General features: G+C 48.7%; 1 protein-coding gene and 1 long non-coding RNA gene across 4 annotated transcripts in view; one reads left to right on the top strand and one right to left on the bottom strand.

Annotated features, from left to right (window-relative positions):
* Positions 1-17,335, top strand: part of DDC (dopa decarboxylase) — an 89,745-nt gene extending 72,410 nt beyond the window's left edge. For all 3 annotated transcript variants that reach the window (XM_070472061.1, XM_070472058.1, XM_070472063.1), the window contains exons 11-15: positions 4,058-4,077; positions 6,112-6,210; positions 8,746-8,847; positions 13,680-13,887; positions 16,774-17,335. In XM_070472061.1, coding sequence (XP_070328162.1) covers positions 4,058-4,077; positions 6,112-6,210; positions 8,746-8,847; positions 13,680-13,887; positions 16,774-16,787 — 443 coding nt within the window. In that variant the 3' untranslated portion in view covers positions 16,788-17,335. The remainder of the gene's footprint in view (positions 1-4,057; positions 4,078-6,111; positions 6,211-8,745; positions 8,848-13,679; positions 13,888-16,773) is intronic.
* Positions 121-27,824, bottom strand: LOC110145555 (uncharacterized). Its single transcript, XR_011489393.1, has 2 exons — positions 27,726-27,824; positions 121-5,677 (listed from the first exon to the last, which is right to left on the bottom strand). It is a non-coding gene; the product is annotated as an uncharacterized lncRNA (long non-coding RNA).
* Positions 27,825-27,846: the final 22 nt, after the last annotated feature.

Below are 27,846 nucleotides of genomic sequence, written 5' to 3'. Positions count from 1 at the left end.
CTCAGGAATCCCCTGGTGGTCCAGCGGTGAGGACCCAGTGCTTTCACTGCCAGAGCCCTGGGTTCAATCCCTGGTCAGGAAACCAAAATCCTACAAGCCACAGAAAGAGTTTAAGCCAAAGGCAACTGAGTAAAGTTTATTACTTCAGGAATTTCTTTAAAGTAATTTTATTCTATGTTTAAGGAAAGGCAGTTTCTGACTGAAAAAACAGCTATGGCTGTTAGAGATGAACAATCTTAAGTTATTTGTATTTTTTTCCCTAAAAAAGTATGAATCGACGAAAGCAATGACCTATTTTGTGTCTAGCAGGTAAACCACCCAAAATCAGCTTTAATCTTCTATGCCTAGTGGATGTAAGGGTTTATTTTATCTGATATAGTATATCACTCTCCTGCTAAGCCTTCTGTAATTTTAAGCAAAATATGTTTATAGTGTTTCTGTAAGAGCCTTTCTACTCAAAAAAGAAATCTCTTCATCACTTAACTGCAAAAACAAGACCGCTCAGGACTGCGCACGTGGCCCTGCTCTTCACCTCACACGGCAGCCCCCGAGGCCGTGGCCACGTCCCTCCTTGGGTCCCGGGGCCTCCTCCCCCGCCACGTGGGTCTGGGACAAATGTCTAGCCAGGCAGGGGTCCTCCCGGACCTCTCCCTGTGAGCCAGCCCTGCCGCTCGCCTCTCCCCACGGCTCCTTCCCTGGTCACTCGTCTGTCACTGGAAGCAAAGACCCCTGGAGCGGGGGTCTCGCCCTGCGGCTCCTCTGGCCGGCCAGGTCCTGGCAGCAGCGCTGGGGGTGACGGTGGCCCCCACGTGTTCCCGTCTGCGTCTCACTTTCGTAGACACTGTTCCACTGGATTTGTGCCAGACAGCGACCGAAAACATGGGGTTTTTACTTTGATGTCAGAAATTTCTGTCACAAAACAGATAATAGGAAAATGGTAGTCATACCTGGTATATAGACTTTTCCAATGAATTCTTTCATTATAAAAACTGTACATCCAGACAATAGAAAAGAGGTAGGCCAGAAACATAACCCTGAACTTAACCCTCCACCCAGATGTTGATCCCGTTAATATGTGGCTGTGTTTCTCACCAGTCTTCTTATATGCATTGTTTGGTTTTATTATTTTTACTATATGCAGATTTAGAAGATGCTCACCCCAGTTATGTCTTACGTAGTTTAAAGGCATACTAGGAAAGGCACTGCCAAAGAATGCTCAAACTACCGCAGAACTGCACTCATCTCACATGCTAGCAAAGTAATGTTCAAAATTCTCCAAGCCAGGCTTCAACAGTACATGAACTGTGAACTTCTAGATGTTCAAGTTGGATTTAGAAAAGGCAGAGGAACCAGAGAGGAAATTGCCAACATCTGTTGGATCATTGAAAAAGCAAGAGAGTTCCAGTAAAACATCTATTTCTGCTTTACTGACTATGCCAAAGCCTTTGACTGTGTGGATCACAATAAACTGTGGGAAATTCTGAAAGAGATGGGAATACCAGACCACCTGACCTGCCTCCTGAGAACTTTGTATGCAGGTCAAAAAGCAACAGTTAGAACTGGACATGGAACAACAGACTGGTTCCTAATCAGGAAACGAGTACGTCAAGGCTGTATATTGTCACCCTGCTTATTTAACGTATATGCAGAGTACATCATGACAAATGCTGGGCTGGAAGAAGCACAAGCTGGAATCAAGATTGCCGGGAGAAATATCAATAACCTCAGATATGCAGATGACACCACCCTTATGGCAGAAAGCAAAGAACTAAACAGCCTCTTGATGAAAGTGAAAGAGGAAAGTGAAAAAGTTGGCTTAAAACTCAACATTCAGAAAACTAAGATCATGGCATCTGGTCCCATCACTTCATGGCAAATAGATGGGGAAACAATGAAAATGGCGACAGACTTTATTTTGGGGGGCTCCAAAATCACTGCAAATGGTGACTGCAGCCATGAAATTAAAAGATGCTTGCTCCTTGGAAGAAAAGTTATGACCAACCTAGATAGCATATTAAAAAGCAGAGACATTCCTTTGCCAACAAAGGTCCATCTAGTCAAGGCTATGGTTTTTCCAGTAGTCATGTATGGATGTGAGAGTGGGACCATAAAGAAAGCTGAGTGCCAAAGAATTGATGCTCTTGAACTGTGGTGTTGGAGAAGACTCTTGAGAGTCCCTTAGACTGCAAGGAGTTCCAACCAGTCCATCCTAAAGGAAATCAGTCCTGAATATTCATTGGAAGGACTGATGCTGAAACTCCAATACTTTAGCCACCTGATGCAAAAAACTGACTCATTAGAAAAGACCCTGATGCTGGGAGGGATTGAAGGTGGGAGGAGAAGGGGATGACAGACGATGCGATGGTTGGATGGCATCACCAACTAGATGGACATGAGCTTGAGTAAACTCTGGGAGTTGGTGATGAACAGGGAAGCCTGGCATGCTGCAGTCCATGGGGTTGCAAGGAGTTGGACATAACTGAGTGACTGAACTGAACTAAGGGATGTAGGATGTAGTAAGTAGTCCACAGTGTAAGTAACACCATCACTATTAGGACTTGCTGCTGGAGAGGGCTTTAGCATTCTTTATGTTAACAGGAAACACTTGTACAGGCCAGCACCTAACTGGACCAGGTCTTCAGCCAGTCCTTGGGGAAGCAGGTTCTTTGAGACACAGACTCCATGTTTAACCATGTTGTTCAGCTATAGAGGCTTCTGCATCTGACTTCTCTTCTTTGAAGCTTCTGTCGCACAATGCACTAGAATTTCCTGCAATGAAGGATGTGTCCTGTAATTCTGTGTTGTCCTATGTGGCAGACACTAGCCACAGGTGGCTTTTGAGCACTGGCAATGTGGCTGGTGTGACTGCACAGTCGTTTTAGTTTTCTGAATTGTAATTCAGTGTAACTGACTAGTGACTATCAGGAGGGGGCAGTCACCTGAACTTGGAGGTGTTTCATTCATCCTCCTTTACAACATTGCCTTCTTACTGGGTGTTTAGTACCTGCCAAGTACACTCATGGGTGCTGTTACCTCTGATGACTGCTCTTGGTGTTTGTTAATGAGTCTGTTCCAGGGGGCATAAAGAGAAGAAAGACATCATTTGGGAGTTGACTTAAGTTGTGTGACTTGTGGCTTCTGCTCGGGGTTCCAGATGAAATGAGGAGGAAATGCAAAATGGCCCTGCATATAACTGTACTATGATCCTAACTGGTATGATCCTAGCGATCTGGTCTCTCCAACTGTCAGCTGGGGAGTCCTAACAAGCTGCGATTTTAGATTTTCCTGTAAATGTAAGGCAGACCCGTGCGCCCGGTGGGCCAAGCACATTTTACCAGGGTGGGTGGAGGATTGTGGCAGGTGGACGGCTGGGACGACACTGGAGGGTCAGATTCCAACACACAGCTTTCTAACTCCCCCCTGATTCTGTGCCCAAGATTCCCACGTAGAGACTCGCGTCTGCGAGACTCTTCATCCAGTGTTCTTCCCTATACACCAGATTTGACTTTACTGCTTTTGACACAAGAGGAGACCTAAATACGAACCAGGCCTTGTTCATAACCCCTGTGAAGACCTTTGAATCCAAGATAATGAAGCCGACTCGGAAGACACTTACTGGGTATTTACTCAGCTCCAGAATCCAGACTAAGAAATGAGAACACGGAGATAAAGTCCCATCAAAAGTTTGATTTCTTTACATTCAAATCACTTCTATATCACAAATTCACCTTCCCACACAAGAATGAATGGATGATGAAGACTTTACAGAATTTGAATGCCAGTTTACCCCAGGGCACAGAAGAAATCTCAGATTTCCCTGCTTGTCAAACTGCAAAAAGTGACATGAGTGGGGATCCACTCCTAATTCAGCATTTCCTCTTGTGCTTTGCTGTCTGGAACCCCCCTTGAATCTGATACCTTGGGGATCATCTCAATGAACACCCAGCCCCTGCCCTCAGTGGTCTTTGGTCTGGTTCAAGAGATGATGGAAAAGAATGAGGCAGGTAATCGACCAATGTGTCTAACGGTTCCTTTTTTCTTTCTTTCTCCTTTGCAGGGCTTATCACTGACTACAGGGTAAGTGGGAGATTTATCTTCCCAAGTCCAGGTCCGAGGTAATCTAACCTGTGAGTGCCGCGTGGGGGCCGTCACTCCTGCTGCCCCCGGTCCTATTGGAACTAGGGTCCTACAGAGGATACCTCCAGCTGGGTCCTAACTAGCACTCTGGCCAGGCAGTGGGCAGCTGCGCTGAGCACTGACAGCAGGTCTGAGGCTTGGATGGGATGATGCTGCCCGTGCCTGTATTCTGCAGTGAGGTAGAGAACTCTCCCCGGATCACGTGGCCCCTCTGCTCCACGCTCAGGCTGTGTGCCAGGAGCCGCCGTTCCCAGGGCAGTGGGAGGACAAGGGTCAGAGGACATAAGACGTGCGCCGATGGCAGCACTCGCGTCCAGCCTCCGTCCCCAGGCAGGAGCGCGGTGCTGCTCTGGCCGCTGCTCTGAGCGAAACTGGGAGTAAGGTGGCTAACGGGAGCAGGCCTCTCCTCCCCACCCTTCCGTCTGGTCAGGGCTGGGGAAAAGACGGTGCACAGGCTCTGCTCCTGGGGAAGCTGGCCCAGTCCTGCCTCAGGCCCCAGAGAGGCAGTGACAGCGCTTTAGGGTGACACTGGAATGAACACAGTTAAACTGCCTGCATGTTTACCCTCATGCCTTAGAAAGTAATTTTCCCTTGCTATTCTTTACAGTGTTAGATTTCATTCACATTTTAGTTTCTCGGAGGCTGCCGGGGAGGAATAATTTTGGAGTGCAGCATCCTGTAAGCAAGGGACCACTGTGCTAGTTAGTAAGTTAGTTAGTGTCTGGTTAGTTAGTTACTTAGTGGGGTGACAGTAGATTTTCCAAAAAGGCACATGAGGTTAATTTTTACTAAGACTCCCCAACAGCTTGCAAACGCCCAGCTACATAGAGGACAGTGGGTGTCAGTGGGCACGACTGGGGCTTGTGCATCACTAGCCCCTAGATGCCTGCTTTCTCCCTGATAAAACAGAGCTACTAACCCCTGTTCCCAGTGCGGTTAGGAAGATAAAGTGAGGTGGCCTGCACACCCACACAGCGCCTGCTGTAAACAGCAGTGACACTGTGCTGGGTGCTTCTCAACCTCAGTCTTGGGCCCGTGTTTCTCTTGAAACTCGAGAAGCTTCTGCAGAACCCCTGGTGGTTTCATTGAAGATCAGAAGTGGGGGGCCATGGCCAGGGGTGCATTCCCTAGAGCAGCAGTGCCCCCAAGCCTGCTGTGCCCCTCGCGCAGCCACCCTGCACCCCAACCCCGAGTGGCATTGTCCCACGCCCAGCAGGAAGCTCGTCTCTGGGCTCTGTGGGCAGCCAGCAGAGAACAGAGACGGAGACACACCCCCTGTGCCCCCCATCTCCTTCAGAAGCTCCAGTAGGAAGTGACCGTGTAAAATCAGGATGCTTCCATCTCGACCTTCCCAAACGTTCCTGCACCGTCTCCCCTCTGTGTCCACGCCTGCTCGCTTTGGCACCTTGACAACCACTGGAGAGTGTCACAGCCGGGCAGCTGACAAATGCAGGAAAACTCAGGAAGGCTCACGCGACGTCCCGCGTGTTGATGAGTGCGTTTCCTGGTGATGGCATCTGGCAGGTTGCTCCATGGTGGCCTGCGGGGCAGGAAGAAAATGCATGTTGCTCTCGAGAATGGGCGTCACGGGGCACGTGCAGCACAGGGTGCGGGTATCTGCTGCCCCCTGCTCGTCTCCTGTAGGCAGAGAAATCAGGGAACATTCCCCTCCCACCCCTCCCGGGTTGTAAGCCCGCGGGGCAGGCCCACACCACCCCGTCTGCTCACAATGGCACCTGAGCCCAACACTGGTCTGGTCCCTGCACGCACTCCGCAAGCACCTCGGAGCTTTGTAAAGAGAGTTTCTGGCTGCACCGCTCATGCCCCTGCTGTCAGCTTTGCCCTTGTGGCAGCCAGAGGGTTGGCCTCCAGGGAGCTAACTGCCTTCAGGAGAAACAAGTCAGTCCTTGAGTCAAAAAGGAAGCCAGCCCTTGGCACAGTCCTCACGAGCTGCTGTCTTGTGTCTGATTTCAGCACTGGCAGCTGCCGCTGGGCCGGAGGTTCCGCTCTTTGAAGATGTGGTTTGTTTTCAGGATGTATGGAGTCAAGGGACTGCAGGCCTATATCCGCAAGGTGAGTCTGCTGTCATTATTTATCCAGGTGACGTTAGGGAGGTCTTAGACCTGAGAGATGGAGTACGATGTTGTCAAGCAGGGCACAGGGGACTGAGCAACTAAGCGCAGCGCAGAGCAGGGCGTATGAGTTAAAGCGGCTCAGTCATGTCCGACTCTTTGTGACCCCAGGGGCTGCAGCCCGCCAGGCTCCTCTGTCCATGGGATTCTCCAGGCAAGAACACTCGAGTGGGTTGCCAGTTCCTTCTCCAATAGCAGTATGTGTGCCCTGCTTTTTCTTTCTTTTTCTTTCTAACAACTGAGGAAACAGGCCAGAGGAGACCCACTCACTTAGCTGGCTGTGGACGGCCTGCCAATTTCCAGCCAGGCCTCCCGTCCTGGCGTCCTCAGCTGTGGCCCCACCCTGGTGGACAGAGGCCCTCAGATGGCCTGGGTGCGGGGCAGCCCTGCAGTCTCACTTTGGTGACAGTGCTGGGCAGTTGCGGGCAGGGCGAATGGCTCTGGGCCCTTCCCTGTGATGGAGCACGTGGCAGCAGGCGGTGGCTCGGGGCCCCACGGCGCCACACTCACCGGCACCCATCCAGCTTATGAGGCTGCTAGGGGGGCCTGTAAAGGGTCTGGAGCATCTCTGTGGGCAGAGAACTGGGAAGGGACATGTAAGTTCTCCCCGTGGGGAGCCTGTGCTCAAAAGCTGAATGAGGATTCAGCTGCTCTGGGGAAGGAAGGCGAAGCACAAGTAGTTAATCTCACGAGGGTGATTCCAGCTGGAAGCTCCGGGAAGCTGGCGGTGATCATGTCGCTGCTTCCTGAAAAGCGCTTCGTGATTCCCCTGAGAGGGACTGACCCTGCCCTCCTAGGAGCCAGATACACCCCAGCAGGTGTCCAACTCCCCAGGATCCAGCGTGAGGGGACCCCCTGCCAGGAGTCTCTGGAGCCCTCTAGTGGCACCAGATTCATCACTGCCTGGGGACCCCTCATTTAAATCGTGGAGTTTCTCACACAGATGGAATCTAGAAAAATGGTACAGAGGAACCTATTTGCAGGGTGGGAATAGAGATACAGACAGAACGGTCAAGTGGACAGTGGGGAGAGGGGAGGGTGGGGCGAACTGGGAGATCAGGGCTGATGTGTACGCAGCACCACGTGTAAACAGACAGCGGGGGAGAAGCCGCTCTACAGAGCAGGGAGGTCAGCTCGGGGCTCTGTGCTGACCCGGGGGGTGGGGTGCAGGGTGGGGAGAGAGGGGGGCTCCAAAGGGAGAGGGTACGTGTATACATAGGGCTGATTCACTTTGTTTTACAGCAGAAACGGACACAACACTGTAAAGCTATTATATTCAAAAAAATAAATAACGTTTCTGTCCCAACACTTTGAGCAATGCAACCTCTGCTCAGATGCCCCCTGGACACCTGTCAGTGAGCCTCACACTGGATGCCAGGGTCCCAGATGAGCTCTATGGGCACTGAGACCTGGGCGAGCTGGTTCTCAGATCACATACTGTGTGAATCAGCTCTTGGTCTCTGTAATCACCTCCATGTTTAGTATGGGCTGGATCAGAGAGAGGAGGCAGCCTGGGGCTGACGAGGGTCTCACTGTGGCGGCAGATGCTATGGGATAACAAACAGCCGCAGAGCGGGAGATCTGGTGCTGGGCAACTGCGATAGAACCAGCCTCAGTCTCCTGGTCTGCAGAATAGGCATGATTATGGTGTTATTGGGCTTCCCGGGTGGTGCTAATAATAAAGAATGCAGCTGTCAATGCAGGAGATACAAGAGATGCAGGTTGGTCCCCCGAGTCAGGAAGATCCCTTGGAGGAGGAAATGGCAACCCACTCCAGCACCCCAGTGTTCTCGCCTGGAGAATCCCATGGACAGAGGAGCCTGGCGGGCTACAGTCCTTGGGTCACAGAGTCAGACTCGACTGAGTGACCGCACAGGCCCCTACATCGTGGGCCAGCACCAGGGCAGGACGGCGAAGCGCGCGGCTCCCCAGCTGGTGCCCACATCTCCCTTCAGCGTGAGTGTGCTCCTGCTCGGCTCTGACCGACTCTGCAGCCCCATGGACTGCAGCCCGCCAGGCCCCTCTGTCCACGGGGATTCTCCAGGTATGAGCACTTGGCATGGGTTGCCATGCCCGCCTCCAGGGATCTTCCCTCCCAGGGATCACACCCACGTCTCTTACGTCTCCTGCACTGGTAGGCGTGTTCTTTACCACTAGCGCCACCTCTCTTCTGAAAAGTTTAAATCCCTCCTGACAACATTTAGCCTAAAATTCTAAAAGATTGGGTGTGATGAACACGGTCTTCTGAGCAGATGACAAGTGGTGTTTTTCTGAAGATGGTGGCCCCTTTCTCCTGGTAACGAGTTTCTCACCCTCTGTGGGGACAGCGGGGCATGGGTGACATCAATGTTGGAAGAAAATGGCTAAGGCAGGCTAATGAGTTACAGATGCATGGTCTGATACTGTTCTCTAGGCGGTGAAGTTGTGAATCAAGTCGTGACAAGAGACTCAAGACAAATGTCCCTTCCCTTTCCAGCACGTCCAGCTGTCCCATGCGTTTGAGGCATTGGTGCGCCAGGACACCCGGTTTGAAATCTGTGCAGAAGTCACTCTGGGACTGGTCTGTTTCCGGCTAAAGGTATGTCTAAGTCGACTTCATTGTCTGCATTTTCCTGACTGGGAAGAGAGGAAGCTGTCATTCATTACATCCATCCATACATCGACTGAGCTCCCCAGAGACCTCACTTCGGGACCCGCTGACTCGCACCCCATATGCCCCCAGCTGCTGGTGGAACAGGGGTTTGAGGGGTGCTGCTCCTGCGGGCTCTGTCGTTCTGCTGCCTGAGGGTATCAGCCACCTTTGCTGAGAATCACAACCATGTTTTCCACAAACTCAAAGGGCACTGCTCACAAGGGCCCTTATCAACCAGCCTCATGTGGAGGAAGCCAGTAGCTTAGCCCTAACACCCTGACCACTCTCTGGCTAGCTTTCCATTTGCAGAGCCAATCCTATCCACAGGCCTCCGTGTCCAAGTCCACAAAGGGAGGCAGTAGAAGGCCTGATGGAATCACCGATTGTCAAGGTGCTGCCCATCAAAACGTGGTCCTGGTCTTACCCTTTCCTCCTCACACTGACTACACAGGCTTTCAGGGCTGGTGAGAACCACGCATAAAAACCTGGAGGCAAGAGAGTAGAGTCGTGACACAAGACCTGGCAGGGAGATGTGAGGCTCACACAGAGACACCTGAGCACAGAGGGCGGAGCGTCACAGACACCTGAGCACAGAGGGCAGAGCGTCACAGACACCTGAGCACAGAGGGCGGAGCGTCACAGACACCTGAGCACAGAGGGCGGGGCGTCACAGACACCTGAGCGCAGAGGGCGGGGCGTCACAGACGCCTGAGCACAGAGGGCGGGGCGTCACAGACGCCTGAGCGCAGAGGGCGGGGCGTCACAGACGCCTGAGCCCAGAGGGCGGGGCGTCACAGACACACCTGAGCACAGAGGGCGGGGCGTCACAGACACCTGAGCACAGAGGGCGGGGCGTCACAGACACACCTGAGCACAGAGGGCGGGGCGTCACAGACACCTGAGCACAGAGGGCGGGGCGTCACAGACACCTGAGCACAGAGGGCGGGGCGTCACAGACACCTGAGCACAGAGGGCGGGGCGTCACAGACACAGCTGAGCACAGAGGGCGGAGCGTCACAGACACAGCTGAGCACAGAGGGCGGAGCGTCACAGACACAGCTGAGCACAGAGGGCGGAGCGTCACAGACACAGCTGAGCACAGAGGGCGGAGCGTCACAGACACAGCTGAGCACAGAGGGCGGAGCGTCACAGACACAGCTGAGCACAGAGGGCGGAGCGTCACAGACACAGCTGAGCACAGAGGGCGGAGCGTCACAGACACAGCTGAGCACAGAGGGCGGAGCGTCACAGACGCCTGGGCGCAGAGGGCGGGGCGTCACAGACGCCTGGGCGCAGGCGGGCTCCAGACTTGGTCCAGGGTGCTGGCGTCACAGACCACCTTGAGAAGAGGTTAACCCCTGACACATTGGGCACTAACAAGAGTGGCGTCGAGATGAACACGGTCACTAGGCATGACACAGGGGTTCGAGATCGTCGGCCCCTTGCCTGGGTCGAGTTCTCACCCCTGATGGACAGCGGCAGGGGAGCTCCAGTGTTGAGCAAGATGGCAGGCTGCTCAATGAACTGACGCAGAGGCGGTGCGTCACGTCTAGCGGCGCGAAGGTGGGGAATCAAGTCGCTGACCAGAGGACGAGGCGTCCTCACCCTTTAGCAAGGCGGAGCTCCCATCGCGAGATGAGGGCTTGGTGCGCCAGACACCTGGAAATCTGGCAGAAGTACCTGGGACGGCGTTGGCGTACAGGACACTAGTCAAGGGCTAGTCTGCATTCCTGACTGGAGAGAGGGAAGCTGTCACATTAACCCATGACCGACGGGCCCCCCAGAGACCTCACTAGGGCCCGTGACCGCACCCATGCACCCGCTGCTGGTAGAAGGGGTTGAGCGTCGCTGCCTGCCGGGTGCTGGCGTTCTGCCGAGGGCTAGCACTTGGTGGGGACTACACCATGTTTCCCGACCCAAAGGGGGCAGCTCACAAGGCCCTATCAACACAGCGTCAGGGGGAAAGCCAGGCTAACCTACACCTGACCAGTGCTTGGCTAGCTGTCTGCAGGCACAATCCACCAGGCCAGCAGCGTCAAGTCCACAGACAGTGAAGCCGAGGAGCACGATGTCCAAGGTGCTGCCCATCCAACGTGGGCCGGTGGCTGTCCTCCGTCCATGACTGACAGAGCGGGCTTCAGGACTGGTGAGAACACGCATAGAAACTGGAGGCACAGAGCACAGACGCTGTGCTCAAGGCGGGCGTCACGAGATGAGCACGACACTGAGACCCAGGGCGGGGCGGACGCTGAGCCAGAGGCCGAGGGCCCAGACACACACTGAGGCACAGAGGGCGGGGCGTCACAGACACCTGAGCACAGAGGGCAGTGGTCAGCTTTGGCGCCAGGAGCAGGGCCCCACAGGGTGAGCAGTGGGCGCGATTCAGTCTGTGCTGCTGCTGGCAGCCAACAGATGTGATGTTTTTGCCATCAAGCAGTTGTTTTTGTTTTTACCAATTTTCTTGATGGATTTTAATTTTTTTAAATTTTAGCAGTTTTGTTGAGATGTAATCCACATACCATATACTCTGTCCATATAAACTATACATTTCAGTGATGTCTAACCTGTCCCTGGGGTTGCATGGCTATCCCCACAATCTAGCTTGAGAACATCTTCATTCTCCCTCAAGGAAGCCCCAGCCCCATTCCTGGGGCCACGGATCTCCTTTCTGTCTGTGTGGACCTGTCTGCTCCAGACATTCATGTTAATGGGACCATCACTGTGCTACCTTCTGTGACCGGCTTCTTTCAATGAGCATCACATTGTCAAAGTCAAGACTTTTATCTTCTCCTCCCCATTTACTTGGGCAAAGCTACTCGCATGTCCCTTCCTGCCCTGGGTGCCCAGGGGCTTCTCAGAAAGCAAAACGTTTCTTCTGTGAAACTTGTTACTTCTATTCCGTGAATCCAGTTTCTCCTTGAGGAGGCAAGTTGTCCGGGCATTCTCGCTCGTCTCCTGCCTCCGCGTCTGCTATCTTGTTATGTTTTCCTTTGCCCTGTTGCCGTCTGCTCTGGAGGTCAAGTCTGCTGTTGCTACCGTGGTTACACCTCAGGCTGTTTTCTGTCTTTGCCTCTGTTTAGTAGAAAACATATCTTGTCTGATCCATTTGAAAATGGTGAGCAAAGTTTTCCTGAGTTGCTTGCTTTTATTTCCTGCCTATGGCACTTTCAGGCATTTGCTCTTCCATTAAGTCTTTCTGGTGAAGTTCCATCCTTTCAAACTGTCGTTTCCACCTCCTCGCCCTCATCCTGGAGCAGAACCTGCTCTAACTGGATCTGATGCAGCAGCAGTTTCTAGGTGGCCTTGGGCCCATACACTGTCCACGGGCCACTGGTCAGAGCCTCACGCCAGTCGGCGACCTGCAGACTCTGTACAGATGTGAGGCCCGGGTCCTGCCTCCGGCCGACCAGGACGTCTCTCTTCCCACTGTCCTCCCTGCTCTCAAGACCGAGCGAGAACAGTACAGTCTATGGTGGGTCATGCGACCCAGGACGCTGGCCCCGTGTCCAGGCCCTTCTACATCAAGCATGAGGCGTGTGGGGGTGGAGTCCCTGCCTGAGGACAGAACCAAGACAGAGGCGGGCAAGGACGAGAAGGGTAACCTGCCTGAGCAGACGGGAGGGCACGGCTCCCAGTCTGTGTGACGCACGCCCTCCACCTGGGCCTCTTGGTGTGGGGCCCCCAGCCTCCCCGTCCAAGGCTGGCGGGCTGCGCCCCTCCAGGGCAGGGCCACTGATGGGCCTCTGGTTCACAGTTCGAGGACAGTTTTCCAAGAGTCTAGCCAGAAGCTGCCTATTACGCTCCATTTTCTACACAGCAATTGCCTACATAGGAAGTCATTCCATTCCAAGAAGGCATTCGTTAAGTTTAGTCTGTTTGCAGGTTTAGTGAAATTAGCCTAGGTACCCAACTAACACAATCGGTATAGAGTACTATAATAGGTTTGTAATACTTTTCACACAAATATTACATTAAAAAATAAACAAAAATAGAGAAAGCATTTTTGATCGTATAGTACAGTACTTCGAATGGCACAGTAGGACCAGGCGTAGCATCACTGCTTTTACGCTCACCTCCAGACTTCCTGGGCACGAAATAAAGATACCTCCCTACTACACTCTGATCCCCCGGAGAAGGGAACGGCTACCCACTCCAGTCCTCTGGGCTGGAGAATTCCCTGGGCTGTAGAGTCCACGGGGTCGCAGAGAGTCGGACACGAGTGAGCGGCTTTCACTTCACCCACCCACTGCACTCTACCCGCGACTGTGCAGTAAACGGCCCAAGAGCGCAGCTTGCAGAGGATGCAGGCACATGACCCACTGCACCGGACACGCTGATGTGACTGCACGTGTGAGTGCACACTCTCATCTTCGAAATTTCACAATGTCAAGGCTCCTACGCAGGAGACTTACTGTATTGTGAGATTTCTTCTGTATGTTTCCATTCACTGGTGCCATTATTCAGTTCTGCTGCTTAAGCTCATCAACTTATAGGTAACACATCTCGGAACCTTCATTTCTTCTTTGTAAACCTGGGTCACAGAAGGTTCATCTTTTGACAGCACACTGGAACATGAGCAAATTGTTGTACACGGGAGGCAGCCCTCATTCAGGCCCACGTAACGACTACTTAGTTGAATTTTTTATGACTGCAAATGAAAGGCCTGTGGTGAGGCGGTTCTCCCACTGACCGGGGACTGCATCACCCAGCACCTACCTTGCGTCGTGATACAAGTTTGAGCCTCCAAAGACCTGAGTGCTGCCTTTCTCAAACTGCAGGCTTCCAACAAACTGAACGAAGCTCTTCTGGAAAGCATAAACAGTGCCAAAAAAATCCACTTGGTTCCTTGCTCCCTGAGAGACCAGTTCGTGCTGCGTTTTGCCATCTGCTCACGCACGGTGGAGTTGGCCCATGTGCAGCGGGCCTGGGAGCACATCCAGGAGATGGCGGCCAAGGTGTTAAGAGCACCAGGGGACGGAACGGCAGGTAAGCCGCCCTGTGGGGAGAAGTCCCTCCACCCTAAAAGAGGGAGATAGAGCCAGCCCTGTCTGGCCCAGAGAAGTAGGCATATACCACATAGGGAGTCTTGAGAAACTTCGATAGATTTCTACTTTGTACTCTTTTATTTGACACTATCAGTCATACATCTCTATAATATCCCCTCAGCTTTCTCCAGTGTTACCCCCAGCTTACAGCTATAGCAGCTTACAAACTGGCAAATGGTAGATAAATGAAAATGAGTGAAAACACTCAAAAAGGAATTTGACATGACGGCTGGTTTGCTGTCAGGAAGGACACGTTCATGTTGATTTAGAGAAAGAAAATGTTAAACTATTGTTTATCAGTTATAGAAACCCTGAAGACAGTGGGCAGGTGACTTGTAAGAAAAGCATCTCACAAACACAGCATTGAAACAAGTTGGAATGATGTCTGTTGAACTGCAAGGGTCTTCAGAGCCTTCGCATTAGGTTATTTTATGAATGTCATTCCATTGGAGTTTTCCCACCACCTTGATTTCTTTCTTCTTCCTTTTGCCCCACTTGGAGGAGGTGGGTGGTAGGAGCTTCAGCTTTTCTTTTTTTATATTGTTTAAACAAATAAGAGATTTATATCTCTCTAGAAAGAGCTTAAAGAAAGGCAATCAAGGGGCAACAGTGGGGCTTTAAGAATCATCAGGATCCCAGGATCCTTCCTTCTTGCTTCCCTGCTATTTTTAGCATCAACATAGAACACCTGTCTCATGGCCCCAAATGGTTGTTCATACTCCAGCCATTGCATCCTCATTCCAACTTTTCTTTCTTTATTTTTCTGCTTTGTGCCCATCTGTCAACACCCATGGGGGATGCAGAACCTAAATGTGTGATGGAATTAGTTTTCTGAGTGCATACAACTTGATCTTCTGGGCTCGTAATTTTAACTATGAGTACCTGAGATATTAATACTATAGTGCAGTGATCCTCAACCTCTAAGATCTAATGCCTGATGATCTGAGGTGGAGCTAATATAATAATTATACAAATAAGGTGGACAATAAATGAAACACACTTGAATCATCCTGAAACCATCCCCCCACAAATGGTTCATGGAAAAATTATCCTTAACAAAACCAGTCCCCAGTGCTGAAAAGGTTGGGAACTGCTGTGTAGTCCTCAAAAAATTGGAAGTTAAATATTGCATTGAATTTACGTGAGAGGTCCGTCCCAGGCTTCTGGTCCATGAGGTCAGAGACATGCCTCTTTCAGGGTGTGTCCTGAAATATCAGGTCCTTCTCCTGGCCCAGCAAACCCCTTTCCTAAAGGTCTGCTGCTCATAAGCTGAGGGATCACCCTTCAGGGAGCAACACCCCAGTTAGAGCTTGAGCATCTTGGGAAGGTGTTGGGAAGAAGCCTATAGTTCCAGATCATTCCACTGCTCCACAATAAGCATCTCTGTGTGTGGTGGGGGTGTGTGTGTATGTGGGGGGAATAAGATAAATTCAAAAAAAACCACACAGGCAAATGTTCTAGAGGAACATTTCTGCGACTCTATGTTTGTGTATCTTATCATGCCTTATTCCCCTATGCCTGGAACAACACAGGAGACTGTAGCTCAGAAAACTCATCTGAAAGAGGCAGGTCTCTGATAGAAGTAACAATTACTCTGGAGTAATTATGCATGTGTGCGTGCTACGTCATTTCAGTCGTGTCTGTTTGTGACCCCATGGACTGTAGCCGCCAGGCTCCTCTGTCCATGGGGATTCTCCAGGCAAGAATGCTGAAGTGGGTTCCCATGCCCTCCTCCAGGGGATCTTTCCTCCAGAGATTGAACCCAGGTCTCATGTCTCTTGCATAGGCAGGAGTCTTTACCACTAGCGCCACCTGGGAAGCCCATGTGGAGTCATTATTTGTTGTTCAGTCACTAAATCATGTTCGGCTCCGTGACCCCCTGGACTGCGCACACCAGGCTTCTCTGTCCTTCACTATACTTGCCACCAATTCCAAAGGTAACGAAAAGGAAAATTTTTTTAAATGGAGGATACAATAGTAAATCACAATGCATATATGTTTTAGTCAGATTAATTAGAGTGATGAAAATCTTAATACTTTGGTTTTACTTGTGCTTATGTTAATGTGCTCAGTCGTGTCTGACTTTTTGTGATCCCCATGGACTGCAGTGCATCATGTTCCTCTGTCCATGGGATTCTCCAGGCAAGAATACTGGAGTGGGTTGCCATGCCCTCCTCCAGGGGATCTTCCCAACCCAAGGATCAACCCCCTGTCTCCTGCATTGGCAGGCAGATTCTTTACCACTGAGTCACGGAGGAAGCCCCATGTGCTTATGTAAATTACAACAAATGCAATGGTCACAGTTCTGTAGGAAAGGAGGAACTATCCCTATTTTACATAAGGTAGGAAATGGGGCCAAGATTCTAGGTGGCATTAATAACATGTATCATAGAGAAGGGGCTTCCCAGGTGACTCCATGGGAAATCTGCCTGTCAGTGCAGGAGACACAGGAAACCTGGTTCGATCCCTGGGTCGGGAAGATCTCCTGGAGAAGGAAATGGCAACCCACTCCAGTATTCTTGCCTGGGAAATCCAATGGACAGAGAAACCTGGTGGGCTACAGTTCATGGGGTTGCAAAAGAGTCAGACATAAAAAAAAAAAAATTAAAAAAAAAAAAAGAGTCAGACATAACTTTGCAACAAAACAACAACAATCATAGAGAAGCCAGATTGGCAATAAAAGCTCATTTCTTCCAGTTCAAACTCTTTTCTATTTCACAGATGGAAAAGTATATTCCTTCTCTGTGTTCCAAGGAGTATACAAAATTCTGACTTTCACATTTTTAAAATATAGCCATATGTTCCTGTTCTTTTTTTTCCCCTGTAGAGATCAAAAATTGAAATTATCTGAAGACTGGAATGAGAGGAAACTATGTATCAGCCCAGCTCCTCGGAACCCAGCCTGTATGTGGCACCTGCTTCTTCTCCAGTTCAGTTCAGGGCTCTTTGTGACCCCATGGACTGCAGCACGCCAGGCTTCACTGTCCATCACCAACTCCCAGAGTTTACTCAAACTCATGTCCATCAAGCTGGTGGTGCCACCCAACCATCTCATCCTCTGTCATCCCCTATTCCTCCTACCTTCAATCTTTCCCAGAGTTATCCAGAAAGAATCCCATGATTGCACCTTTTCAGCCACTCATCAATGAAGAAATATTATTTGCTACAAGTTAACCTCAGTGAATATAGCTTTTATTCATTATTTGACTGTGACTTCTGTTAATTAAAAAAATCATGTTTCCATGTCTTTTAACTTGTCAGTGAGGTAAAGCCTTATTGAAATATCGTCCAGGGCGATCTATTATGATTATAGGATTTATTCCTGTGGTATTTAAATTGTTCTGTCATGTGGCTTAATGCTCAATAAACAATGTGAAGTGTTATGAGTATTATATCTGGTGAGCATCCTGTTCTATACCATAGAAAATCAATTGGTATAACATGGACTTATCCTTTCAAAACAGCTAAGGATATGATGTTCCTGGATATTTTTAAATGATATTCATTTAGTCAACAAGCATTTAGGGAGTGCCTAGTATATATCTGATGGGCTTCCCTGGTGGTGTTGGTGGTAAAGAACCTGCCTGCCAATGCAGGAGACACAGGAGACGCAGGTTTGATCCCCTGGGTCAGAAAGATTCCCTGGAGGAGGGCATGGCAACCCACTCCAGAATTCTTGCCTGGAGAATCCCCTGGACAGAGGAGCCTGGCGGGCTATGGTCCGTAGCGTCTCAAAGAGTCGGGTGTGACTACAGCAACTGAGCACATATGCATGCAGTATGTGTCAGTCACTTCTAGATGTTAAGAGCAACATGTGAGTTTTATTTGGAAATGACTTCAACTTCTAAAGAAATACCAGTAAGTTTAGAATCAAGACACAGCCAGAGACCAAATTCTGCTGGTGTGGGAGAAAGACTTCTGGGGTCTTGGTCTCCTCATCTGATTAGTCCACCTGACTTGTGGTTTCATGACTAATAGACACCTGAAGATTCTCTTTACACACAAATATCAGGAAGATGCAGTTTTTGTCCAAATAACTGATCTTTATTTGAAACTATTGTTGTTCTTAGAAAAACGTATATTTTAATTCCAAGACTAGTTTTTATTCTTTGGAGACTATAGAATTGTCAAAAACACTCTCAGAATGGGACCTTGAATTATTAGGGCTATTTGAATTTTAAGGATGTCTGTGATCTACGTGCATGTAACTGAATTATCTGTTTTTTTGAAATCTGGAAGTACGTCAGATGCCATGTGGTCCCTATCTCGTTTGGTCAGGTCATTTGTTCTCTGCCCATCAGTGGACAGACCTGGCCTCCATCACAGCATGGGGATGGGCCACTGGGACCCACTGCTGCCACCACATTAGGAGCGGCAGAGGGTGGTGATCTGCGCTCGGATCACAGTGTGGAGGCCGAGGTGCCTGCCTTGTACAGTGAGGCTGTCTGGCCCTGAGTGCGCTCTGGAGTTAAGACTGCTGCAGGGCCCCCTACAAGGGGCCTGAGTCACCCACGCAGCCGCAGCCCTCAGCCTTTGGGAGCGGTTCCAGCCCGCCGATCCACAAATGCGCTTTGGAAAGATGACTCAGATTTGGGTTTGAGGCAGGAGGCAGGGCAGCAGGTGACAGCAGAGATGCTGCTGGGTGGCATCGACAGAGAGGGAGCAGGAAGCTGGTGGATGAAGGAAGAGGTCCCCACTGACTGGGGATCTCTGTGTCAGGGAATCTCACACCTCAGCTGGAGGGTAGACCCAGGACAGACTGCAGCTTGCCCACTTCTGGCTCATTTCTAGCTAACTCGTGGCAGTTCCCCCCACCCCTGACCTCTCTAGGCATCTCCATAGCTCAGTGATCAAACCCCAAATTACCCAGCCTAGGAACAGAAGGACATACTTCCTCCCAGTTTATTTAACACACATCCTCATGGCATGTTCTCTATGTGGTAAATATTTTAATATTAACTTATTTAACACTTATTTTAAAGTTATCTACTATTATTCCCATTTTACAGATGAGAAAGTGGTCTAGGGACTTTTCTGCATGAGGTCTGGAACACGGACCACTCACACTCTTAGCCATTCAATTCCAAGTGTGCGGTCTCTTCCCCAGATAAGCCATTTCTCAGGATAACTGGCAGTGAGGAGCTTTCAGTCCCTTCTGGGAAAAGCCCATCTTCGCCTCCCAGGGTAGAGTCTTGGACCCTGACCCTAGTCAGTGTGGGGAAGTTTCTGAAGGTCTGCACTGTGCAGTCTAACCCATCTGCGCAACATCTTCATAACCAACCCAGTGTCAGGATGCAGCGCACAGATCACCGCTGGCCCTGGGACCAGCTAGCATCTCCCAATAACAGGCACCTCCAGTTAGCACTGAGAAAATCCCAGATCCATCTGGACACACCTAACATCTTGATGCCAAGAAATCTGTTTTTTCTTATGACACTGCTGACCACAAATGAAGAAAGGGTTTTCCTCCTGGCACCAAAAACATGGAGTGTTTTCCACCTGTCTGACAGCCCCTGCCTGGAGTTAGCATCCAACCCCACATGTTAAGGGCTCAGTCCCTCAAATACCCTCACCTCACTACCAGCCCTGGGCCCCCTGTCCTCCTGCCTGACCTGCTATATATTGGGGTTCCCATCACTCTCATGTCAAGATTCACTGTTGGCCAGAACAGTTTACAGAACTCAGGAAGTTACTTTATTTGCATCTACAAGTTTAACATGAAGGATACAACTCAGGAACAACCAGAGAGAAGAGAGACATAGGGTGGGCAGGGGGAGGGAGTGGGGGGTTTCCACCCCCCACCCCCACTCCCTCAAGGGCTTGGCTCTCCAAGCAGTCTGATGTGCTCAGTCAGCTAGTCAGTTCAGCTGTTCAGTCGTGTCCAACTCCTTGCAGCCCCATGGACTGCAGCACACCAGGCTTTCCTGTCCATCTCCGACTCCCAGAGCTTGCTCAAACTCATGTCCATCGAGTCAGTGATGCCATCACCAATCTGAAAGAGCTCCAAATCCTATTGATTAGGAGTTTTCATGGAGATTCCAGGACATCACCGGTGGATTAAATCACTGGCCATTGTGATTAACCCAAGTCTCCGGTCCCCCTCCTCCATTGGAGGTGGGGATGGGGTGGTGCTGAATATTTCCACCCTCTCACTATGATGACCCCCTCCATCTTTACTCTGTATATGCACCTGCCAAGAGTAGCCTCCCTAGAACAAAAGAGATTCCTGTCACCCACAGAATCCAGAGGATTTAGGAGCACTGTCAGGAGCCAGGGATGTAGACCTAATACATAACTCTTAGTATATCAGACCTAAAGATACCTTCTGGAATAATATACCTCCTCCCTAAAATGCAGAAACATAGACTTAAAACATAACTCTTATTACATCAGACCTAAGATACCTTCTGGAATCATATACCTCCTCCCTAAAATGCAGAAACATAGACTTAAAACATAACTCTTATTACATCAGACCTAAGATACCTTCTGGAATCATATACCTCCTCCCTAAAATGCAGAAACATAGACCTAATACATAACTCTTATTACATCAGACCTAAGATACCTTCTGGAATCATATACCTCCTCCCTAAAATGCAGAAACATAGACCTAATACATAACTCTTATTACATCAGACCTAAGATACCTTCTGGAATCATATACCTCCTCCCTAAAATGCAGAAACGTAGACCTAATACATAACTCTTATTACATCAGACCTAAGATACCTTCTGGAATCATATACCTCCTCCCTAAAATGCAGAAAGCAGCCAAATTTCCTGACAGCAGAGAATCTCATTTGTGCTGACTCCATGCCTGATGCAGGAGGAATTTGTAGAAAAGCCAAGATTTTAAAAAAAGAAGCAGGAATATTATTCAGCGCTATAAAAGAATGAAATAATGACATTTGCAACAACATAAATGGACCTAAAAGTGATCATACTAAGTGAAGTAAGTCAGAAAGAGAAAGACAGGTGTCATGATATCACTTACATGTAGAATTCAAAAAGATGATACAGGTGAACTTATTTACAAACAGAAACAGATTGAGACACAGAAAACAAACTTATGGTTAACAAATGGGAAAGGAAGGGAGAGGGATAAACTGGGAGTTTGGGATTAAAATATACACACTACCATATATAAAATAGACAAACATAAGGCCTATTATACAGCCTGTGTGTGTGCTCAATAGCTCATTTGTGTCTGACTCTTTGCGACCCCATGGACTGTAGCCCACCAGGCTGCTCCATCCATGGAATTCTCCAGGCCAAGAACACTAGAGTGGGAGGCCATTCGTTTCTCCAGGGGATCTTCCCAACCCAGGGATCAAACCCAGGTCTCCCGCATTGCGGGCAGATTCTTTAGCACTGTGACATCTGGGAAGCCCGTTAAAACAGGGGACGTAATAATCTATATGGGAAAAGAATCAGGAAAAGAATATATATATCAGAATCCCTTTGTTGTTATCTGGAACTAACACAATGTTGTAAATCAACTGTCTGTGTGCTCATGCTGTCGCGTCTGACTCTTTGCGGCCCTTTGGACAGTAGCTTGTCAGACTCCTCTGTCCATGGAATTTTCTAAGCGTGAATGCCGGAGTGAGTTGCTTCAACAGAAGATAAAAATTAAATTAAAAAATAATAAATTGAAAGCAAAGGAGAGGTGGGCTGATTATCCCAAGGGAAACAGAAGGAGGAAGACCTCAGAAGAAGCAGGTTCCAACCATCCACTGACTTCACACCTATGCCCCTTAACCTGAGAGTCCAGATTAGCAACAAACATTGCCGGCCTTTTATTCAGAAGGCCTGTATTTGAGGAAAGGAATGGAGCTTGCCTAATGGCTTTCTGATCAAAGGACTGTTTTCACTGCTTTTCTCAATCATGGAAATCTCCAAATATATAAGAACATGTTTTGCTTTTTTTAAAACTGCGTTTGAAATCGATCCTTATTTCTTCAGTATTCGTGTGTCACCTGCCATCACCTACACTTGTCATAAGTGGTAGAAAAAATAAGAAGGTTCTGTGAGAGTAAGATGCTTGTATGAATTGGATAAATTTGGAACTATCATTTTGGAGAAAGTTGAGTGTGATTCCACAGGTAGAGATGCAAAATGCATGGTTGAGGAAAGAAGAAAGGAGGAAGAAAAAGAGCAATGGGTTCATATAGAGAAGATCCATGACATATGCAGAAGACTATACATACACATCCCATATACAGAAGACGCCAAAAATGTCCAGAATGTTGAAGTCAAATCCAGACCCTGCCATTGGTAAGAGATGGTGGTATCTCTGTAACTGAGCAGGACGCTATGAGGCCTTTCCAGAGTAGACCCCCACACACGTCTTCCGCCGGCCTTTTGTCTGTAGAAAAACTTTAGTCTAAGAATAAATTCGTTCAGAGCAGTGAGAACATACAGAAAGGAAAACAGTCAAGCAAGACAAAGTGGTAACAGGTTAGCCAACAAACAAAGCCAAGGACTTGGGTTCCACCTCAAGGACTATAGCTAATACTCTGAGCCATGTGCTTTGAGCTCTTCTGCAGAGGCTGAGACCCCCAGCAGGTGAGAGAGTTAACTGTGTGCTGCCCAGAAGCACATGGAACCCGGACCAGAGGGAGCCAGAAGGCTGGCCACACCCCTAACCACCTCACCACCAGCCCACCAGAAGAACGTCCACACGTGGGTCATGCCCTGTGCTTGAACACTATGCAACTCCTCACCACCCCGTCCAGGGCAGGACACATAATTTTAAGGGCATTAGCCTCCCGTGGCCCCCTCTGCCTGGCAAAACAATAAAGCCATTCTTTTCTGCTTCACCCAAAACTCTGTCTCCGCATTTCTATTCAGCACGGCTGAACAGAGGGCAAGTTTCAGCGACATCTCCGGGCATTAGAGAGGAGCCAAGTCACATGAGGAGTGTTAAAATGGAAGAGTATTTTATTAGGAAAGACACGGAGAGGCCTTACTTGGTAACTGTCTTCAAATGTTACCCTCACTCTGACATGAAGAGTCTTTGTGCCTCAAAGAGCAAGGGACACAGAGGGAGAGTTATTTTCAACGTGAAAAGTCAACTTATCAGCAAATAGAATGTGATTTCTCACAGGGCAGTAAATTCTCCACCTCGGTGGGTGCTGGCTGGAGACAGGAAAATCAACAGCTGAGAAAAAGTGGGGGAAACACCTCCAAGAGACTGAAAACTGCAGTACATGGCATTTAATCTCTCTTCTGTGTCTGAGATTCCAACAGTCTATGAAAATAAGAGAATCTGGCTAAATTACAAAGTAGAAACACCACCAACAGTATGGGTTACTTTTTCTGTGAGAAGCTCTAATCTGTGCAACCCATGTCCAGCAAAGGACTTGCCCATAACCACGCCTAGCACTTGGGCACTGTGCTCTGGGGGTCATCAGCTCTGGCCTCGATGCCCTTCAGAGGTCAGCTCCATTTACCCCCCACAGTCCTTGGAGGTAGATCATGAGTACTGGAGCCAGGATCTGAACTCTGCCTCCACCACTTAGCACCAGCCCCTCTGGCATAGGAATACCGTGTGTCAGCTTCCTAGGGCTGCTTAAAAGAGAAGAAATTTACTCTCTCGGAGGTCTGGAGGCCAGGATCCAGAGGGGGAGAGGTCAGCCAGGCCACGCTCCCTCCAAAGCCTCCGGGGAGGAGCCTTCTTTGTCTGTCCCAGCCCCTGGCAGCCCAGGTGTTCTCTGGCTTGTGGCTGCACACCTCCTACTTCTGCCCCATCTTCAGGTGGTTGTCATCTGTCTCTTTTCTTCTTCTCTATAGAAGCATCGGTTACACTGGATCTCAATACTGTATGACCTCAGGTTAACTCAATTACATCTGCAAAGACCTTATTTCCAAATAAGGTGACATTCACAGATACTGGATGTATTTTTTTGGGGGGTGGGGGGGGAACAATTCAACTCACAACATATGGTATTAAACTGGAAGTGCCAGAGGTATGGACTCATGTTGGCAGTAGATTCAGGAGGAAAACAATAGAAGTGGGTCATTCCTTTCCTGCTCTGTCCACTCATTTCAGGGGTGGCCCATCTCCCTACTCACCAGCTCCATTCATGACGCTGACACCAGGGAGCCTGTCAGAGCCTTCCCGGTTCGTCCAGTGAGCTAGGGCAAACCTGTTACTGAAACTGCACATCTCATTCACTCCAGGCCCACACAGCCTCTACTCCTCTGATGGGCAGGGACCCATCCCCTCCATCCCTGATTTTCACTCTGCCTTCTTCCTTCATGCCACGTTAGGGAGGTGAAAGGTGGGAAATTGCTCAGGGCCCAGCCACAATCAGGAATCCCACCCAGAAGGAACTGACTCTTGCTCCATCTGCTTCCATATCCCCTCTGCTGCATCCATTTCCCTGGACCTACAAACACACCACTTTTAAAATTAAAGTGCTTCTCCTGGCAGATGAAGATGCTCATTATTTGAGGCCATATTCGCCCTCTGCTTAAAAACAAATGAGATTACTGAAGTGTGCATTGGCATTTGTTGGAGATCATGTTTATAATATTCATGAATATGGAAATGAGAGGCCAGCTCCCAGAATCCCTCACACCAAGAACTTGCATTCTGTTCGCTGTAAGTGAAAACTTCTTCCCTTCTGGGTTTAAAATTTTTTACTAAGCAGAAAACAACAACAACAACAACAACAATAACAACAAATAGCGTATGGTCTCAGAAGGAAGGTGGGAGACCTGCCTAGCTCAAGCACTACACTCTCACAAATTAGGCTAAAGTATTAGGACAGTATTCTAAAATACCCCATTTGTAACAAAAAAGGTCTTGCTATAGATTAGGGCTTGAATCCCCCAAATATCATTAAAAAAAACAACTAGTAGTAGCATTAAGTATAATACAGCATCACAACTGCTGAATGTCTGCAACGTGCCAGCTTCTGCTTTGAGAATTCAAGTATTAGAGCTCCTATTAACCATAGCTCTTATAATAGTATCTTGGGTTACAGATGCTTATTCTTGTTTTATAGGTAAGGGGGAGGTTGAAATTCAGACAGGGCATGGAATTGAGTTAGATTTTTACCAACTATGCAGGAAGAAAAAACTGCTGGATTGGGAAATGCTTTTCTGTCAAATGTGCAAAAGTAAAGTGGCGATGCTAGTGTCACTTGGAGAAATTTTAATATGTGAACAATGGGCTTCCCAGGTGGCACTAGTGGTAAAGAACTCGCCTGCCAATGCAGGAGATGCAGGAAACGCAAGTTCAATCCTGGGCCTGGAAGATCCCCTGGAGGAGGACATGGCAACCCACTCCAGTAATCTTGCCTGGAGAATCCCATGGACAGAGGAGCCTGGTGGGCTACAGTCCATAGGGTTGCAAAGATCAGATACAACTGAAGTGACTTAGCACACACTCACGCACATGAACAATACTCTTAGGAGGCTAAGATGGTGGTTTATATAATACAAACTCAACAAAATGCTATCAGTAAAACTTTGGTGATGAAAATCACTGAAAATTGCTATTATCTAAATATGTAGTATTGATATGATTTCTAAATATACAAGTAGAAAAATAGCTAGTAAACTGGTCTTGAGGTAATGTTTTTCATTTTCATTTTATTCTGGGTAATTATAATAATTAGTAAATTATTTAGTATGTTATGAAGAATTAGGATAAAAAGTCCTTTTTGTTAATATCTAATCCAAGAGATGAATTGTGAGCTACCCTTTATCCTTGTTTATTTTTAAAAGGTATTGTCCAATCATGCCCTTTTATTTTATGCCCACTTGAAAAAATTTTTAAAGAAACGTCCTAAAAGAAGTGTTCCATCTCACACTTCTTTAGGTCTTGCATTTCAACGTCATGCGCTGTTAGTTGCTCCGAGAACTGGACAGTCATTTTCTCCATCCCTGGTGCCAGGCGCTCACTTTCTGGGGAAGCAGTACCCACAGGACCAGGTAGGCAGGAAAGGAGGCGTCACTGCGGCTTTCCAAGGAGTGTCTCCTCTTTTCTCTCTGAGAGAAATACTCAGGAGGGCAGGGTCTTCCCCAGTCTGGCCCCTTCTTGCTTTAAACCAGAATACGTGAGCAGGTTCCTGGGTTATAGGAGTGCTCTTGGGACACTGAGGTGATAAACCCGGGTAGGATGAGGGCAGGATGAGAAGGTGGGAAGATGGTCCTTTGTGACCCCCTAAGGTCATGCCATCAGACTCCACACTTCCCAGGCGACTCACGGCATGAACTATTAAGTTGGTGCAAAAGTGTGGTTTTTGCTTCATTGAACTTTGCCATTTGATACTGGAATACATTCTTAAATGTGGTTATGTTATATATCATTTTAATGCTCATTTCTTGCTTCATGTTTTTGGCAAATGAATTATTACTTGCCATTTACTTTATATGTATTTTAGACTATGGAAATGATGCTAGACAAAAAACAAATTTGAGTGATTTTCTTATTTGAGTTCAAAATGGTCCATAAAGCAGCAGAGACAACTTGCAACATCGACAATGCATTTGGCCCAGGAACTGCTAACAGATGTACAATGCAGTGGTGGTTCAAGAAGTTTTGCAAAGGAGACGAGAGCCTTGAAGATGAGAAACGTAGTGGCATGCCATCAGAAGTTGACAATGACCAACTGAGAGCCATCATAAAAGCTGATCAGAGGCTAACAATGACAAACTGCGAGCATCATCGAAGCTGATCCTCTTACAACTATATGAGGAGGTGCCCAAGAACTCAACGTCGACCATCCTATGGTCATTTGGCATCTGAAGCAAGTTGGAAAGGTAGAAAAGTTTGGTAAGTGGGTACCTCATGAGCTGACCGCAAATTAAAAAAAAAAAAAACTGTCGTTTTGAAATGTCATCTTCTCTTAGTCTATTCAACAACAATGGACCATTTCTCAATCAGATAGTGATGTGCGATGAAAACTGGACTTTATAATGACAACCAGTTCAGTGGTTGGACCTAGAAAAAGCTCCATAGCACTTCCAAAAGCCAAACTTGCACCAAAAAAGGGGTCATGGTCACTGCTTTGTGGTCTGCTGCCCATCTGATCCACTACAGCTTCCTGAATCCCAGCGAAAATATCACATCTCTGAGAAATATGCTCAGCGAATCAATGAGATACACCCAAAACTACAAAACTGCAGCCAGCACTGGTCAACAGAAAGGCCCCAATTCTTCACCACAACAATGCCCTACCACAACCAACACTTCAAAAGTTAAACAAGTTGGGCTATAAAGGTTTGTCTCATCAACCATATTCACCTGACCTCTCCCAGACCAAATACCACTTCTTCAAGCATCTCAACAACTTTCTGCAGGGGCAATGCTTCCACAAGCAGCAGGACACAGAAATGCTTTCCAAGAGTCTGATGAAACCCGAAGTATAGATTTTTATGCTACGGGAATAAACAAACTTATTTCTTGTTGGCAAGATCGTGTTGATTGTAATGGTTCCTATTTTGATTAATCACGATATGTTTGAACCTAGTTATAATGATTTAAAATTCAAGGTCTGAAACCATAATTACTTTTGCACCAACCTAACACCCAGAGGTGGCTGTGAGGGGTCTTCCGTTCCTTTTCCGGCGCCAGGACACTTCTAGGGAAGAAGGGCATGCTTCCCAGTCTTCCAGGAGCAAGTCCTCCAGGGCTCAAGGAAGAAAAGGACACGCTGGCTGAGTGACGAGGGGATCTGAGATGCGGATTCTAACTCCCAGATTGCGTCTAAAAATGTGTGAGAGGGAGGCCCCTTCCCAAGAGAAACAACCAAACCAACTCACCAGGAGAGCCGGCCAGAGCTTGGAGACCGAGACACGCGGGCGGGGCGGGGGCGGGGCTGGGAGCGCAGACCCCGCCCCCGGAAGCCTGCAGCGCTTCCCCGCCCGCGCTCAGGTCTCACAG

The sequence above is a fragment of the Odocoileus virginianus genome, chromosome 1, assembly GCF_023699985.2.
Source record: "Odocoileus virginianus isolate 20LAN1187 ecotype Illinois chromosome 1, Ovbor_1.2, whole genome shotgun sequence".
Classification (NCBI taxonomy): domain Eukaryota; kingdom Metazoa; phylum Chordata; class Mammalia; order Artiodactyla; family Cervidae; genus Odocoileus; species Odocoileus virginianus.
Note: the sequence above shows the minus strand (reverse complement) of the source record. Positions and strands in the feature narration are given on the sequence as shown.